Consider the following 17,371-nt stretch of genomic DNA (forward strand, 5'->3'; position numbering starts at 1 on the left):
GACGCCACTGAAGTGCATGGAAAAAGGATAGTATTTCAATAAATGATACGGGGTCAATTATGTATTTCTATTCTTACACAGCGAGGCTATCTAATCTACTTCACAAGTTCACTTAGGATCTCTAATATCTATTACTTTAGTGAAACCATTATGCTGAGCTGAAAACTTTCATTTAAAAAAAAAATTTTAATGTTTATTCATTTTTGAGAGAGAGAGACAGAGACAGAGCACGAGCTGGAGGGGTGCAGAGAGACAGAGAGACACAGAATCCGAAGCAGGCTCCAGGCTTTGAGCTGTCAGCACAGAGCCCAATGTGGGGCTTGAAACCACAAAACATGAAATCATGACCTGAGCCAAAGTCAGCCGCTTAACCAACCGAGCCACCCAGGCGCCCCTGAGCTAAAAACTTTCATATCCCACTGCCTCTTGGTCATCCACTCATGCTTCAAACATGTCCACACCTGAACTCCTCCTAACTCCCCTTCCCTCGCTTATTCCTGTGTTCCCTATCTCTATGAATGGTTCCGAAGAGCACTATCAAACTAAATGTTCTGGAGAAATGTGTTTTTGCCCTTTGAAAGTTGTTTTCTCTCCTGAAACAATTTTATATTGTATATTTATATCGGTGAACTTGGCCAAAAATTTAGCTCAAGCAATAATTCAATCTGAGATTGTTCCCAGGGACTCTACTAGCATGGGTTTTGGGTGGCCTGAAGAAATCTTTCTCAGTTTCAAAATCCAACTCTAATGCAGCATTGCCTGTTTCCCTTGATTCAAAGATGCATTTCTTCACAACCTAAGGCTACTTAAGTCAGGATGAAACACATGAACTGAAACAACAACAAAACTTTGCCTATCTGCAAACAGAGGAGTATGTTGTGATATTGCTTATTATCAAGAGGAACTGAATTTTAAAGTTGGGAATGAATTCTCAATCTAAATGTCTTCCAAAGACTGCACCATGATAGAACACAGAAAAGTTACCATATACACAGAAGACGGACTATGACTGCCAGCAATGCAATTGCCAAAACATATAGAGCAGAATATGGAATTTCCAAACTAGCAGCAGCGAGTGGGCCAATGCCTGTGCCAAACTGTACCATCTTTCAGACCCTGAAAACATTTCTGGCGGGCTTTCAAGAGATGATGTTTGACTTTGACTTCTAAGTGGACGAAATTCAAGTAAGAACAGTAAAAGACTGTCTTTAACCCAAGAAGAAATGTAGGTGAAAATGATCTTCTTGAAAGGTCTCAAAATTGCACTATTAATCTAAAAGTGCTATCAAAGTAAAGATCATGAGTACGTGTTATGGAAAGCAACAGGCTACCATCATGAACGGGAGGTCCCAAGGTATTCAGAGCAGCCTTTACACTCCAAGCATGAAGACAAGCTTAGGGTGTATGAGTTTCAGGAGAACCTGGTAAAGTAAATGGACAAACAGATAATACTAGGAATAAGTAAAGATACTTTAATATAAGATTTTCTAGTATTTTTTCTCATCTACACCCTTCCTCTAGAAAAGCTAATAGATGCTCAATAGCTCAACAAAGGTTTTCTTCAGAAAAACCTGGAAAGCCAAAGAAGCAGGGCCTGAATTCTAGCACATCTGGTCCCCAACAGAGCCCCATCTCATTGGACATCCAAACAGAAGCATCCTTTGGAATGCTTGCATCAAAGCGAAGCAGATGGATATAAGGGATGTGCCAGAAGGGGACTGCTGACCTCTTTCTGACACTTCAGCTTTATCTTGGGACTGTCCCCATGTCATCGGGGTGACTTTCGGGAAACAGCAGGTGACAATGGAGGCCTAAATTGGGCTTGGCAAAATTCACATGTGCCACGTTTCATTCTCTAAAAGGAAACATGCCGGCCTGCTTAGCTGATGGGGTCAATGGTTAAGTCCTCCTAGCGGGGGGATATGTGAGAAGGCTCTTTCCAAACTCTAAGTGCTATGCGAGTGCCAATTTTCACCAGTGTCATCATAGAACCATGATGATGTAGAATATCAGATATTAACACCATGTGAAAAAGGGCACCCCGTGCTACTCTGATTTAACTGTGAGCACTGTTGGGTTGCTAACCAAATGCTGCCCTATGGGTTGCTCCAGATCTTTTCAGCACTTAGATTCTATCTCAGGGCTTATTCTCAGTTTTTGAATAAAGTATCAAATGTTTCCCTGTTCTTACTCAAAGCGCCATCTATTCAAGCAGTCACTTTCTGGAACTTACCTAGTCCAGTGATTTCTTATCAGTAAGAGGAATATGTTTCTGCAGAATTCATAGCAATGGCCTATCTTCCAAGAATCTTTTCTGACCCTGCCCTGGGTCAGCCTTCTTAGCTGCTTTTATATCAAGAGGCCCAACATATCATTTCTGCCTTAGCTGAGGCTATGACTTCAGCACCAGAAAACCTGCCTTTTTATGTTTTTATTTTTCAAGGAGGCCAACTATTTTGCAAAGCAAACGTTTGTTAAATTAAGTTAATCCATCAAATTCTCCAAATTTCACTTAAACACAGATTAGACAAATAAGTTTCTTCACAAGCCCGGAGGATCATTTTTAGCCAGGACACCCCAAGACGGTACAGATGGGGAGATCAAACCTTCCCCAGAAGGAGTCCTGCAGTTAAATCTGGAGGCCTCAGGAAGAACATTAAGAGACAGCAGGAGGCCTGGGCTCCTGGCCCACCGATAAGAAAAGAAAATCTCCTCTTGGCCAACCTGGAGCCCTTCAAAAGCATGAAATTCTCCCAAACCTCCCCATATTTCCCCTTTCCTATGCACAAATGTTAAATACATCCGACCGCCAAATACTCCCATCCTAGAAGGCAGAGAAATTACAACTTTGCTTTGACACAGTCATCAAAGTTGGGACCGTTTGGGATTTTGTTTTCCAAACTCGCTGCTGGCCTCGAGAAAGTATGACACCACCATGTTAAGCACAAGGCAGCTGTTCATTTTTGGCTAGAGTTCAACACAAACCTTACAAATGGTCTGCTAGCTCTATTTGTTAAATAATAATAATTTTGAAAAATCCCATAGTTACAAAAATCCCAATCTAGTGTTTTCACTAGAAAGCTTTTCCTGCAGAACAGAGAAAACCATGTATTCCAAACAAATGCCTGAGCCAGAAAGGTATTGGTAGGTTATTATTTTTTTTTTTAATGTTTATTTATTTTTTGAGAGAGAGAGAGAGCAAGTGAGTGTGAGCCAGGGGAAGAGCTGAGAGAGAGAGAGAGAGAGAGAGAGAGAGAGAGAGAGAGAAGGAGACACAGAATCCAAAGCAGGCTCCAGGCTCTGAGCTGTCAGCACAGAGCCCAATGCAGGGTTCGAACTCATGAACCACAAGGTCACTACCTGGGCCGAAGTTGGACACTTAACCGACTGAGCCACCAGGTGCTGGTATCAGTAGGTTATTTCTGCCAGATAAATACAGTGGACAAATAATTAGGCAGATTGAAAATCAATGACTAAAGCAGGTCCAAAGAATCACCACTGAGTATAAATTCTCTCTGAAACCTCAAAAGACAAAAATCTACCAACCAATAATTTATTATTTCAAAAGAGACCCTCCCTTAACACTTATTAACTATGCTTTTATTCAGGAGTGAAAATCAGACATCAGAAAACTTTCCCTTCTTTCTGAAATTTTGGTTTGTAACAGATACCACAATAGCTATATTTTGCTTATTATATAACCATCCCACCTAAAAACTCACATACAACCATCAGTGCATATGTTCCACACCATGACGTGTCCCCAAAGCCTGGCATGTGTCTTTCCTTCTTCTCTGTTTCCCTCATTACAGACTTGAAAATGCACAAGGGCCAAATGTTGGCAGTGCTCTCAAAGTAAACCTTTTATGGGGCAAGTTAAGGTCCATTATTATTTTAGTGTGCCTATTTGTGGCAGACCCACACACAGATCCATAGGTCCAGGAGAAGCCAAAGTCATCCCTAAACCTTCGGACATTCTTGGGAAGTCAACAGACATCCAGGACCGAAAAAGCAAGAATCGAGACTTGGCGTATAAAACCAACGCTGGCGAATCCCTTACAGAGTTTGTAAATGTGGGGCTGCTTTCCTCTCTGCGTTCGCTTTCATTTTTATCTGCCTACTTACCACAGACTTGCCAGGCTGTCACAACACATGCTGCATTTCCACGTCACGAGCGCTCACATGGAAGCATGCGGTGGTGCTAATCTGTGCGTCGGGATCACCAGTCTCTCTGGACTACCTAACTGACTGACCCCCAAATACTAAGCACAAGTCAAGGTCACTGGCTTGCTCTCTTGTGCTACAGGATTGCACCAGCTGCTGTAATATTTCTCTCCTTGGCCCATCTAATCCTCCAGAAACCACTCTGTGGAAGTTTTTCTTTATCGGTGAGCAGCCCCAAGAACATGTTCTGTTGAAGTTCTTTTGTAAAAACAGCCTGGCCTCATTTCAAAAAACAAGAATAATACAGACAGGGTGGGGAGGGGGCAGGGCGGGGCACGTCTATTGTTGCCATGAACCCAAATGAGAAGAGATAGATTTGAGACACACAAAGATATATTGTATCATTTGGATGTATATATTATATGCAAACACACAGCTTTCTATTAACTTGAATCAGTATCATTTGCAAGCATCCTTATGTAACTGTCACGTGTGAATCTATTTTAGCCACCTTCTCGCCCATCATTCAAAGTAGGCACTGAAAAACGGTGGGATATGTTTTTTGCCCAATAAGGCACGTGTTCCTGATCACAAAGGATGCTTAGTAAAGACCGTCCACTGGCTTGCTTAGGAACACAAAACTATTTGGAAAAATCTTCATTTTAATAACAAAAAAATCTCCCTGCTGGCCAAACACTACCATTCAGAACACATCCCTCGTCATGCTCATGGCTGCCCTTGGACTCCACATCACGTTCCACAGACACACTCGGGGTCAGACGATGGTGGGGTGAGAAATGGGGGCCAGCCCCACCCTTTGGGGTTCCTTGCGCCTTCATACCTGTGCTGATGCTCCTGCAAGACTTGATAAATGCTGATAAGAAAAGTTTGGTTTTTAAAACTCCCCACAACACAGTCCTTGTAGATTCGGAATTCTGCAGCCGTCACCGCCTCACCCTCAGGAATCTGGGATAAGTTGAACTTGAACTCTTTGTGGTATCGCTGGCCAGGGGAGAACTCCTTCTCGTGCTCCACTATAAGATTAAACAAGAGAGAGTGACAACTATTGTTACTTGACTAAGTGCCACAGGCTCACCTCAAGAAAGCCGCCCCGTTTTCATTCATAAGTGGATTACCGGTTACCAATGGCTTAGGAGAGGGGATGGGGGTGGGGGGGTAGCAAGAACCAACAGAGGCTGACCTGTCACACAGGCTGAGATTAAAATCCCTCATTTGACCCAAGGATTAAATAAAACTCTTAGATTCTATTTAGTTTAAATACTTTAAATACTTAGTTGAAGTACGTTGCATAAAAGCAAGTTATTTTAAACTCTTGGCTTTGGATGTCCTCATCCACGAAGACAAGAATTCACAGGGCTTCCCAAGGAAGTTGTGAGAATGGAGAAAATGAATATGATGGTGCCCAGTGATCCTGGCCCCGGTCACCCTCTCCCGCCCCCTTGACTTCCTGCTGCCTGGTCCCCCTCAGATTGGTTCACCAGTCACCATCAAGCAGTTGACGAGACCAAGGGTAGCCCTGAGCTGACCTCTGAGGGGGATGGTGGGGGAGGGTCCTTGGGGTGGAGGGGACCGAGGAGTGCATTGACCTCAGCCTGCATCTCCAAGAGTCCTCGGATTTTGCCTGCTGCTCTGTGGAAATTTTTGTTGAGGGGTTTAGGGTAAAGTTTCAGAGAAAATGCCACCTTAACCCAAGTCCACTGCCCTCCCTTCTCCAGGAAGAAAGGGAGGGCTGCAGGAATCTGAGGCCAGGGCCCCTCCACTTAATCTTTGTGTACAACCCAAGTGTGGGGACGGACACATAGAAGCAAACTGCCAATGGTATTTATAGCTTGCTATTTTCTAAGGCTTTTCTAAAAACTGGGAAAGATTTGAATCTGAATGTCATTTTTACTTTTTTTAAACATGCTTTTTTTTTAAGTTTATTTATTTATTTTGAGAGAGAAAGCACTAGAGCAGGGGAGGGGCAGGGAGAGAAAGAGAGAGAAAGAGAGAGAATGAATGAATGAATGAATGAATGAATCCTAAGCAGGCTCCATGCTGTCAGCACAGAGCCTGACGTGGGGCTCCAACTCACAAGCCATGAGATCATCACCGGAACTGAAATCAAGAGTCAGAAGCTTAACCGACTGAGCCACTCAGGCGCCCTTGAATTTTTTTTAAATGAAATCTTTCCCCTGCATGAAGATAAATTATGGAAAACTACAACCGCTGATTATCATTTTTCAGAGTCAGCTTCCAGTTGTCTATATAAAGTCCTGTGTGAAAGAAATGGTATCAACCTCAGATGCTTAACTCATAAACGTAAAAATTAAAAAAAGAAAAAAAAGGGACTGGTCTGCTTCCCACCATAAATCCTTGACTCTTTTCTCCAGGGTTGGAAACGCTTCTGCCCTACTATTCCTATTGGTTTTTTTTCTTAATGGCAACCGCAGTGAAATCTCATGAGTAAATTAATCCTTTATGGCAGAGTTTTCCCAGGGCTGTGGGTAGGAAAAAAAAAAACAACAACAAATTATTTGCCACCTCCAACTGCCCATTTTCTCCCACATGTGTTGGAGATTTAGCTTCTTTAAACAAAACAAAACAAAAACACCAATAACTCTTTATAAGAACCTAAAACCTCAATGGCATTTGCGGAGGAAGCTAAGGAAAAGTTAAGCCATGTATAGGCAGGAGATTTTAAATAAAGAATTTCTGAAACTGCCATGTGAGTATGCTAAAATCTTTTAGATTCAAGTTATCTCTTCATTTGGGGGGTGGTATAAAAATAAGCTTGGACTTGTGTAAGACCTTGATAGTTAAAAAAAAGAAAAAAACAAAACCAAGATCTAACCACAAAGTAAACCACGGTTCAGTCCCAACAAGAGAACAGGTTTTCTAATTTAGTGGCTAAGCATGAAAAGCAATCTTGTTGGTGAGTTCACCCAAGGACACCCATACATGAGGGTATATCACTTTTCCCTAAAACTGATCTGCTTTTTAAGTGTGATATGTTATCATTGGTGGTTAAAAAGTGAATCAAATCTGATTTCCCAAACAGACTTTCTTAAAAACAAAACAAAACAAAACAAAACAAAACACCAGTCACATAGCTTTTCTATAGGGCCTTTTGGTTGCTTAAATGTTAATATCAATAAATAAAAATATATTGTTAAGATTCATTTGAAAGAATGCATACGAATTCCTCAAAGAAGTCTTTCAATCACTATTAGTATAAACAATAATTAGAAAGAAGAAATAATGGATGTGATACAAGATATAAGATAGTAACAAGATATTTCAGTTATAAGAAGTAAACAGAAACTTCAATAAATCAGGAATGTGGTCTCTAGTTCTAGACAAGTATATCACCCCCAATAAACCACAGTTCTGTGTATTCAGACTACTGGGTGGTCCCCCTCCCCTGGGGTGGGCTCCGTGACCTTCTCTGTACCTATTTCATTCAGCAACAGTGCTTCTGAGTGACTTCCAAGCTTTGAACTTCCTTCCACTTAGACTTCTTGGAATGCTTATCTGGGGGAAAGATGGTTACCATGTAAGAGGTCCAAGTACTCTGACCCTCTATGCTATGAGGAAGCCCAAGCTAACCATGTAGAGAGACTGTATGGTACATGAAGAGACAGATGGAGGGAGAGAGGGAAGAGTCCAGTCAGTCTCTGACCACCTCAGCTGAGGCACCACACATGTTATAAAGATGCTATCTTAGATGCCCAATCCAGGGGAGACTTTGGAGGACTCCAACCCCAACCAACATTTGTCTACACCTGCATGAGAGACCTTGAGCAAGAATTACCCAGTTGAACCTGGTCATTTCACAAGACTGTGGGAAGTAGCAGCACATTGTTCTAAGCCACCGTGATCTCGGGTGGTTTGTTACACAGTAATCGGTAATGAACACAAAGAGGACTAGGGAGGACAGGAGAGGATAAGAAAGAGATGGGAAGTCTGGGAGAAATCACATGCAATTATTAAGGATTTCAAAGTGCTGGGAAGCAGTATGTATGACTGAGGAAGAATCCTGGCAAATTATCACAGACAAATGTGAAGAGTTAAAGAATCTAAAAATGAGAAACTAGGGGTGCCTGGGTGGCTCAGTCAGTTGAACGTCTGACTCTTGATTTCGACTCAGGTCGTGATCCCAGAGTCATGAGATGGAGCCTCTCATCTGGCCCCATGCTGATCATACAGCCTGCTTAAGATTCCCTCCCTCTCTGTCCCCATCTCTCTTCCTTCCTCCCTCTCCCCCACTTGAGTGTGCTTGCTCACTCATCCTCTAAAACTAAAAAAATAAAAATGAGAAGACAGGAGCATAGTTCAAAGCCTTCACCTTATTACAACACGAATTAGAGCTCATTGCCTTATTATGTGCATTTTCCCAGTTCTCTACTGACCCCACATTACCTTGAAGCACTTTGAACTTTCTTTTGCCTTTCCTTTATTCCTTCTTTGAGGAGATTCAGAGATCTGACTGCCCCCACCTCATTTTCAGCCCTCTCACTCAACCCCTTTACTCCACTGTCTTCCAAACCTCTCTTGAAGCCTCTTGGCTGGAAGTTGTACCACCTTCTTTCCTCTCCCCACGATACTTCAGCCACGAGTCATTAGGAGTTTGCCTGGAACGCCTCTCTCCCCCAATCTTTTGCCTACAACTGAATTTACATAATGTGTGCACTAATGTCTCATAGGGATACAAGAAATAAATGCAGTTATGTCACTGCTCACACATGCATTTGAAGACCACAGTGGTAAAACTGTAACGTTTCCAGCAAGCTTAGCGTTCCCCCTTCAAGCTCTATGATTCTGGACTCCTGGAATATCAGACAACTCAAGAAATATGAGAGGTAATGAAAGGGAGAGGGCTGAGTTCTGAACTCAGCACTCAAGACTATTTTGTAACTCCTAGCCTTTTGGCATCTCAATGGTGGTGCCAAACACGCTACATGATTGAGTAGTATCTAAAAGCGTTGATGAAGGGTCATTCTGCCAAACTGGTTTTGAATTCCAGCTCCCCTTTTCCTGATCTATGTGATGCTGAGCAAGATATTAGCCAAAATTTGTTATCAGTGAAGTGAGAATCATAGCATTTCTGAAGATTGAGACAATCTATACAAAAGAGTCAGTGGTAGAGTAAGTACTTAATAAATATTAGTTGTGATGATCATTAGCTGATGCTTGAGAATCTAGCTCTACTGATGGAGTATGTCTTTGCTGAGTAATTAAAATTTACTTCGGAGTCTTTAGATAAGGCCAATCAATGGTTCCTCTAAATTACCTTTTTAATTTGGAGAGATGCATTCTGTGTAAAGGGCAGTAAGTCAAATCACTACATTGAGTATCATCAGTCTTGGTGTTTGGCTAATGAATACAGTTCTGTGTTCTCTGAGGTGGTAATTCCTAGAATTTTTTTATTTCAAGCACCAGTAAAAACTTAACAGTAACGACCTTCTGCAAGGTCATTTACTTTTTCTGTTTGCCATCTTTGAAAGCAGAACAAACAAAACAACAAACTGCATCCTTTTAACTTGATGATCATTTCTAAAGGTTCTTTTAACACCAAATAAAATAGAAAGGACATAGTTGAAGACCATATACAATCCCATATACCAGGTGAAATATCAGACCAGCACCAGACCTTTGCCCAACATGCAGGAACCATAGCCCGAAGGAGTAGAAGTTCTTAGTTGAGGATTCAAAATGTAAGTTATATGATACTATATATACAAAAGGATATATGCAACTTACGAAGGTAATGAAGCATCCTAACAAAGCACTGAGAAAACCAGCACCCAACTGGAATATGACTAATACTGTGTTATTCCTCCCTGGTGCCATCTCCGGCACCTGCCCAAAAAGTATCCAGACACATGAATAGTGTCCAGCATTTTCTTGCCTTTTAAGAACTAACAGTTTCACTACATATGTATCACTAAATCAGTGCTTTTCTTTTTTCCCTTAAAGTCTGTCAGAGACATAATGGAAACTTTATAGGCACACATGGAAAATCCAGGCACGGTCACAGCTAAGAGTGAAGGCGGCCCAAGCAGATGGCCATATTGCCTGTCAGCTGGTGGGGAGGTGAAGTCCCATGGGTGTGGCCTGGCTGCTCTGGAGGCGATGGGTGACTAATAATTCTTCTTCTTCAGCTCTACCTCGTACAAATCCACTGAAAACACGAACGTTTTCTTAACAAGCGCTGGCAAGGATGTGGAGAAAGTTAGAACCCTTGCACTTTGCTGGTGGTGACCTAAGATGGGGCAGCTGCTATGGGAAACAGTTTGGCAAGTCCTCAAACACACACCGAATCACCATATGATCCAGCAATCCCACTTTTAAGTACAGACAGGTATCCACAAGAATTGAAAACAGGAACTTCAACAGATATCCGCACACCCATGTTCCTAGCAAGATTCACAGTAGCCAAAAGGTACAAGCAACCCAAGCGTCCACTGATGAATGAAAGGATAAACAATGTGGCAGAGACAGACAGAGGAATATTGTTCAGCTTTAAAAAGGAAGGAAACTCTGACATAGGCTACGACATGGATAAACCTTGGGGACATTATGCGAAGTGAAATAAGCCAGTCACAAAAAGACAAATATACGCACTTACATGCGTGTCAAATTCATAGAGACAGAATGTAAGAATGGTGGTTTCCAGGGGCTGGAGAGGGGAATGGGGAGTGAGTGTTCAGTGGGGACAGAGTTTCAGCTTGGGAAGATGATAATGTTCTGGAGATGGATGGTGGTGATGGCTGCACGACAGTGTGAATACACCTAATGCTGAACTTGTACAATTAAAAATGGCGGAAGTGGTAAATGTTATGAGTATTTTACCACAAAAAAACTAAAAATGGGCATTTTTCTTACATAATCACAATGCGTGATCATAGCTAAGTTAAATAATTCATTTTCTTTTTTTTTTTTTTTTAAGTTTATTTATTTGAGAAAGAGTGCCAGCAAAGGAGGCGAAGACAGCAACGGAGAGAATACCAAGCAGGCTCTGCACTATGAGGGCTCCATGTCATGAACTGTGAGATCATGACCTGAGCTGAAATCAAGAGTCTGACGCTCAACTGAATGAACCACCCAGGTGCCCCCATTACTGTTTTCTAATATCCAATCCCTAATCAAATTTCCTCAAACACCTCAAAAAACTATGTTGCTACATTTGGTTCATTGGAATCAGGAGACAAACAGGGTCCACACTTGGTTGTTCTGTCTCCTAAGTCTCTTCCAAAATAAGCAAACCAGGAACAGAAAGAACCCCACTAATCTGATCATGAATCCATCTAAAAAACCTACAATGAACAACATTCTCAATGGTGATACACTGAGATGTTTCCTTTAAAATCAGGAAGAAGACAAAGATGTCCATTTTCAGTCTTGAGGTCCAGTTCAGCATTGCTGAGATTAAATAATAGGAAAGGAAGAGTACTATTACAAATTGTTAAACCTAGTAAGAAAATTCATCAGATTGCTTCCTTGATGGTCTCGGTGAGTTAAAGTTGCTCTAACAAAAGTACTACAGACTGAGGGGCTGAAACAATAAACATTTCTCACAGAGATCAGCATGCCAGCACATCTGGGTTCTTGCTGAGGGCCCTATTCCCCCTATTCCTGGTTAGGTCGTCGTTTCGCCTACCTTGGCGCATGCACATAGAGAGACACAGTGTGAGCTCCAGTCTCTTCCTCTTCTTTTTTTCTAAGCTTATTTATTTTGAGAGAGAAAGTGGGGGAGAGGCAGAGAGAGAGAAAAGGAGAGAGAGAGAATCTCAAGCAGGCTCTGCAAGGCAAGCACAGAGCCCATTGCGGGGCTCAAACCCATTTTGAGATCGTGACCTGAACCAAAGTCAGATGCTTAACCAACGGAGCCACCCAGGTGCCCCCAGTCTCTTCCTCTTCTTGTAAGGATACTAATCTCATCATGGAAGCTCCACCCTCAGGACCTAATTATTTCCCCAGGGTCCATTCATAACACCATCTCATCAGGGATTAGGGCTTCATCCGTATGAAATTTAGTGGACACGAACCCACAGCTCCCAACACTGACACTAAAAGTTGTCTGTTACTTGTTCACATTATTTGTCCTGTTACTTTTCAAATTTACAGTTTGGAATTTTTGCATTTGTGTTCATAAGTGACACTGGTGATGGGCTCATCTCATATAGCATTGTTCAGTTTCAAGTAATACTTGCTCTTGGAATCAGCTGGGAAATGTTCCCTCTCTTTCTTTTCAGGAAATGATCTCTTCCTTCAAACCCTGGCAAACTTATCTGTAAAATCATCTGATCCTGGTGTTTTTTTCTTTGGGGAAAATTTTTAATTACTCATTCGCTTTCTTTTAAACATATAGAAATATTCGAGTTATCTATTTCTTTTTAAGTCATTGTACATTTTCTAGAAGTTTGTCAACTGGGGCATAATTTATCAAATTTATTGCCATAAAAATATTTATTTATTTTTTTGAGGAAAAGAGAGAGCATGAATAGGGGAGGGGCAGAGAGAGAGAGAGAGGGAGACACAGAATTCCAAGCAGGCTCCAGGTTCTAAGCTATCAGCACAGAGTCTGATGTGGGGCTTGGACTCAGGAACTGTGAGATCATAACCTGAGCCAAAGTCGGATGCTCAACTGACTGAGCCACCCCGGCGCCCTGCCATAAAATTTTTCACAGTATTCTCATATGATTTAATCTCTGCTCTATCTACAGCTTTTTCATTCCAATATCATTTATTTGTGAATTCCCTTTTTTTTCTGGATTCGTCTTACTGGAGGCCAATTTTTTTTTCTCACTATTGCTTAATTTGATTGTAATATTGATTTTTCTTTTTTGACATGTCGAAAGCAAAGAACTTTTTGTTACTTCTTACAAACAAGGAGACAGGGAGCTAACTCTCAAGACTTACTACAGTTTCTGAATCACATCCTGCTAAGTCTGAATTGTTTCAGGTGTCTAGAGAAAAATAAAGACACAACCTTTTTCAAGTAGAAATATAAACAGAAAAGAAAGAGGGGAGAGTGGTGGGAAAAGAATAGAACAATCTTCCTAGTTAATACATTAAAGGATAGTCACATAATCAGGATTTTCTCACTATCTGGACTCACTCACTGGTTAACTTGGCAAGACTTAGTTAAGGCAAAATTACACTCATTCCGTAATAAATTCTACAATTCCAAATGCTTCATGCTTCCACTTATAGTCATACACCAAACTTAAAAAAATTGTAACTCTTTAAAAAAAACAAAAATTTGCCATTCCATTGACTACTGTAAACAATTTTTTATGCTATGGCATAAGTTTCTTTCATTTTAGGTGACAAGGACTGGTTTCAAGGCTTGGTACAATAGCAGCCTTCTGACTTTTAAGATGCCAGCATTCAACCTGAAACAGTAATAGAGACATTGATCTGGACTCTTTGGCTCACTTTTTAACCACAATGAGTTAACAGACTTTACCCTCTAGGGTGCACCAAACATTTCTAAATATTTGTTTCTATTAATGTTCTATTAGAATCACAAATATCAAGATGAATATTTTCCTGGCTGCCATCTTATTTTTTTAAACTGATTTTTCTAAACTTTACTTTTTTTAAATGTTTATTTATTTGAGTGAGAGAGAGAGAGAGAGAGAATGTGCACAAAAGCAGGGAAGGGACAAAAAGAAAATTGAGGGGGGGGGAGTATCCCAAGCACGCTCCACACTGACATCAGGCTTGACCCCATGAACTGTGAGATCATGACCCAAGCCAAAATCAAGAGTCTGATGCTCAACTGATTGAACCACCCAGGAACCCTAACTTTTCTAAACTTTAATTTTTATTTTAAACAGTTATGGACTCACTAGTAGTTTCAGAAATAGCAGAAAGGATGAAAAAAAAATAGTCGAAAGATCCTCTGTGACATCTTACATAACTGAATAACAGTAAAAAAAAAACAAAAAACAGGAAACTGACATTGATATAATACTTTAACTAGACTTCAGACCCTACTTTGATTTCACCAATTTTTACACCCATTTTCTGGTGTGTGTATATGTGTGTCCATACATAATTCTACGACATCACATGTATCGATTCCTATAACCACCACCATAATCTAGACACAGAACTATTCTGTCCCTTCAAAGTAAATCCCTTGAGCTGCCCTTTTAATTCAAATGACTTTTTAAGACTAGATCGAGCACATATACTATAAAGAGCTTTCGGACCAACACTAAGTGCCTACATGTCGTCATTAGTAGTACGGGTTAGCCAACACATTTTTTTTACTTTTAAAAACATGTTAGAAACATTTTCATACCAAAATACAGATGTTCATATCACTTTAGGTTGGGGAAGACACTCAGCTAATAGCCACAACTATATATGTCTTCCAATGGAAAAAAGTTGCAGACTTCAGCTAACATGAGAGAATACACTCAGGCACTTAAGTCAATAAACATGTGTCATGAGGAAAGACTTAAACTGAAAAATTGCAGCCTTGCTAGAGTTCCATCAATATCAAATAACCACATTTTTTGCCCACTTATAAAGACTGCTATAAAGAAGCAATCAGACATTTAGTAAAAACAAATATATACATGTATTTTTTTCACTATTAAAAATTTAACAGCTTCGGTCAAAACACCTAGATGGGACAGCCTAAAAGAATACGCTCCCATATCTCTGATTAAAAAAAAACTTATTCAACTTACTTAAACTAAAAAAAAAAGAAAAAAGAAAAAGAAAAATGAAAAACAAACAAACAGTTCACCCATTTCTTCCACCCCCAACCACCTGCCTCTTGCAATCACCAATCTGTTCTCTGTATCCATGAGCTTGGTTTGTTTTGTTGTGTTTTAGATTCCACAAAGAAAAGAGATCATATGGTATTTGTCTTTCATTTTTCACTTCAAGGTCCATCCATTTTGTCACAAATGTCAAGATTTCATTCTTTTATACAGCTCAATAATATTTCTGTGTGTGTGTGTGTGTGTGTGTGTGTGTGTGTGTATTACAATTTCTTCACCCGTTGATGGACATTTAGGTTGTTTCCATGTTTTGGCTACTGTAAATAAGCTGCAACGAACATGGGGTGTATACACTTCTACTTAGTGTTTTCATTTTCTTTGGATATCCAGAGGTGAAATTACTGTATCATATGGTAATTCTATTTTTAATTTTTTGAAAAATTTCCATACTGTTTCCCACAATGGCTATACCGATTTTCATTTCCACCAACAGTGCACAAGGGGTCCCTTTTCCCTACATTCTCACCGACGCTTCATATTTCTTGTCTTTCTTTTTATTTATTTATTTATTTATTTTTTTTATTTTTTTTTCAACGTTTTTTATTTATTTTTGGGACAGAGAGAGACAGAGCATGAACTGGGGAGGGGCAGAGAGAGAGGGAGACACAGAATCGGAAACAGGCTCCAGGCTCCGAGCCATCAGCCCAGAGCCTGACGCGGGGCTCGAACTCACGGACCGCGAGATCGTGACCTGGCTGAAGTCGGACGCTTAACCGACTGCGCCACCCAGGCGCCCCAATCTTGTCTTTCTGATACTAGTCGTTCTCACAGGTGTGAGGTGGTATCTCACTGTGGTTCTGATTTGCATTTCCCTGATGATTAGTAATGTGGAACATCTTTCCATGTGCCTGTTAGCCATCTGTAGTGTTGTTTGGGAAAAATGTCTATTCAGATCTTCTGTCCATATTTTAATCAGATTGTGTTTTTGCTATTGAGTTGTAGGAGTCTGTTGTATATTTTGGATATTAGCTCCTTATCAGATATATGATTTGCAAACATTCTCTCATTCACTCCATTGCCTTTTCATCTTGTTGATGGTTTCCTTTGCTGTGCAGAAGCTTTTCAGTTTTGGTGTAGCCCTACTTGTTTACTTTTGCTTTTCTTGTTTTTGCTTTTGGTATCAAGATTCCAAAAATTATCGCAAACTCCAATGTTAAGGAGCTTAGTGCCTATCTTTTCCTCTAGGAGTTTTACAGTTTCAGGTCTCACATTTAAGACTTTAGTCCATTTAGGGGCACCTGGGTGGCTCAGTCAGTTGGGCTTCCGACTTTGGCTCAGGTCATGAGCTCGCAGTTTGTGAGTTCGAGCCCCGTGCCGGGCTTTATGCTGTCAGTTCAGAGCCTGGAGCTTGCTTCGAATTCTGTGTCTCCCTCTCTCTCTGCCCCTCCCCTGCTCATACTCTCTCTCTCTCTCTGTCTCTCAAAAAATGAATAAATGTTAAAAAAAATTCTTAAAACAAAAGACTTTAATCCATTTTGAGTTAAACTTTGTGCACAGTGTAAGACAGTGGTCCAATTTCATTCTTTTGAACGTGGCTGTCCAGTTTTACCATTTATTGAAGAGACTGCCCTTTCCCCATTGTATATTCTTGGCTCTTTTGTCATAAACTGACTATAGATGTATGAGTTTATTTCTGGGATCTCTATTCTGTTCCATTGATACATGTATCTGTTTTATGGCAATACTGTTTACTATAAATTTGTAATGTATTTTGAAATTAGGGAGCATATTGCTATGTTGTTCTTTCTCAAGACTGTTTTGGCTATTTGGGTCTTTTGTAGTTCCAGACAAATTTTAGGATTTTTTGTTATATTTCTGTGAAAAATACCATTGGAATTTTGATAGGGATTGTACTGAATATATTGCTCTGGGTAGTATGGACATTTTAACAATTCTTCCAATCCATGAGCCTGGAATACCTTTCCATTTATTTGTGTCTTCTTCAATTTCTTTCATTAATGTTTTATAATTTTTAATATATAGACCTCTGAGCTCATTGGTTAAGTTTATTCCTAGTTATTTTGTTTCTCTGGTTATCCAAATTTTAATTTTTGTCAAGAAATTAATGTGGTTTTTTTGAGTATAGTAGACACATCATGTTAATTTCAGGTGTACAATACAGTGATTCATTCATGGTGATAGTGATTTATGTGTTATGCTGTACTATTTTATTCTCTTTAATGTAATTGTAAATGGGATTGTTTTCTTTTTTTCTGATAGTACATTAGTGTAAAGAAATCCAACAGATTTTTGCATGTTGATTTTGTATCCTGCAACTTTACTGACTTCATTTATTCTAATAGTTTTTGATGAAATAATTCAAGGTTTTTATATACAACATATCTTCTGCAAACAGTGACAGTTTTACTTCTTCCTTTTGGATGTCTTTTTCTTGCCTA

At 40.2% G+C, this 17,371-nt stretch overlaps 1 protein-coding gene across 1 annotated transcript in view; it reads right to left on the minus strand.

Moving 5' to 3' along the window:
• BMP6 (bone morphogenetic protein 6) overlaps window positions 1-17,371 on the minus strand; it is a 157,161-nt gene that overhangs the window by 25,605 nt on the left and 114,185 nt on the right. Inside the window, exon 2 of the mRNA XM_049655087.1 lies at window positions 5,006-5,198. Within this exon, the coding sequence (XP_049511044.1) occupies window positions 5,006-5,198 (193 nt within the window). The remainder of the gene's footprint in view (window positions 1-5,005; window positions 5,199-17,371) is intronic.

This window comes from Panthera uncia (assembly GCF_023721935.1).
Source record: "Panthera uncia isolate 11264 chromosome B2 unlocalized genomic scaffold, Puncia_PCG_1.0 HiC_scaffold_25, whole genome shotgun sequence".
Taxonomy (NCBI): domain Eukaryota; kingdom Metazoa; phylum Chordata; class Mammalia; order Carnivora; family Felidae; genus Panthera; species Panthera uncia.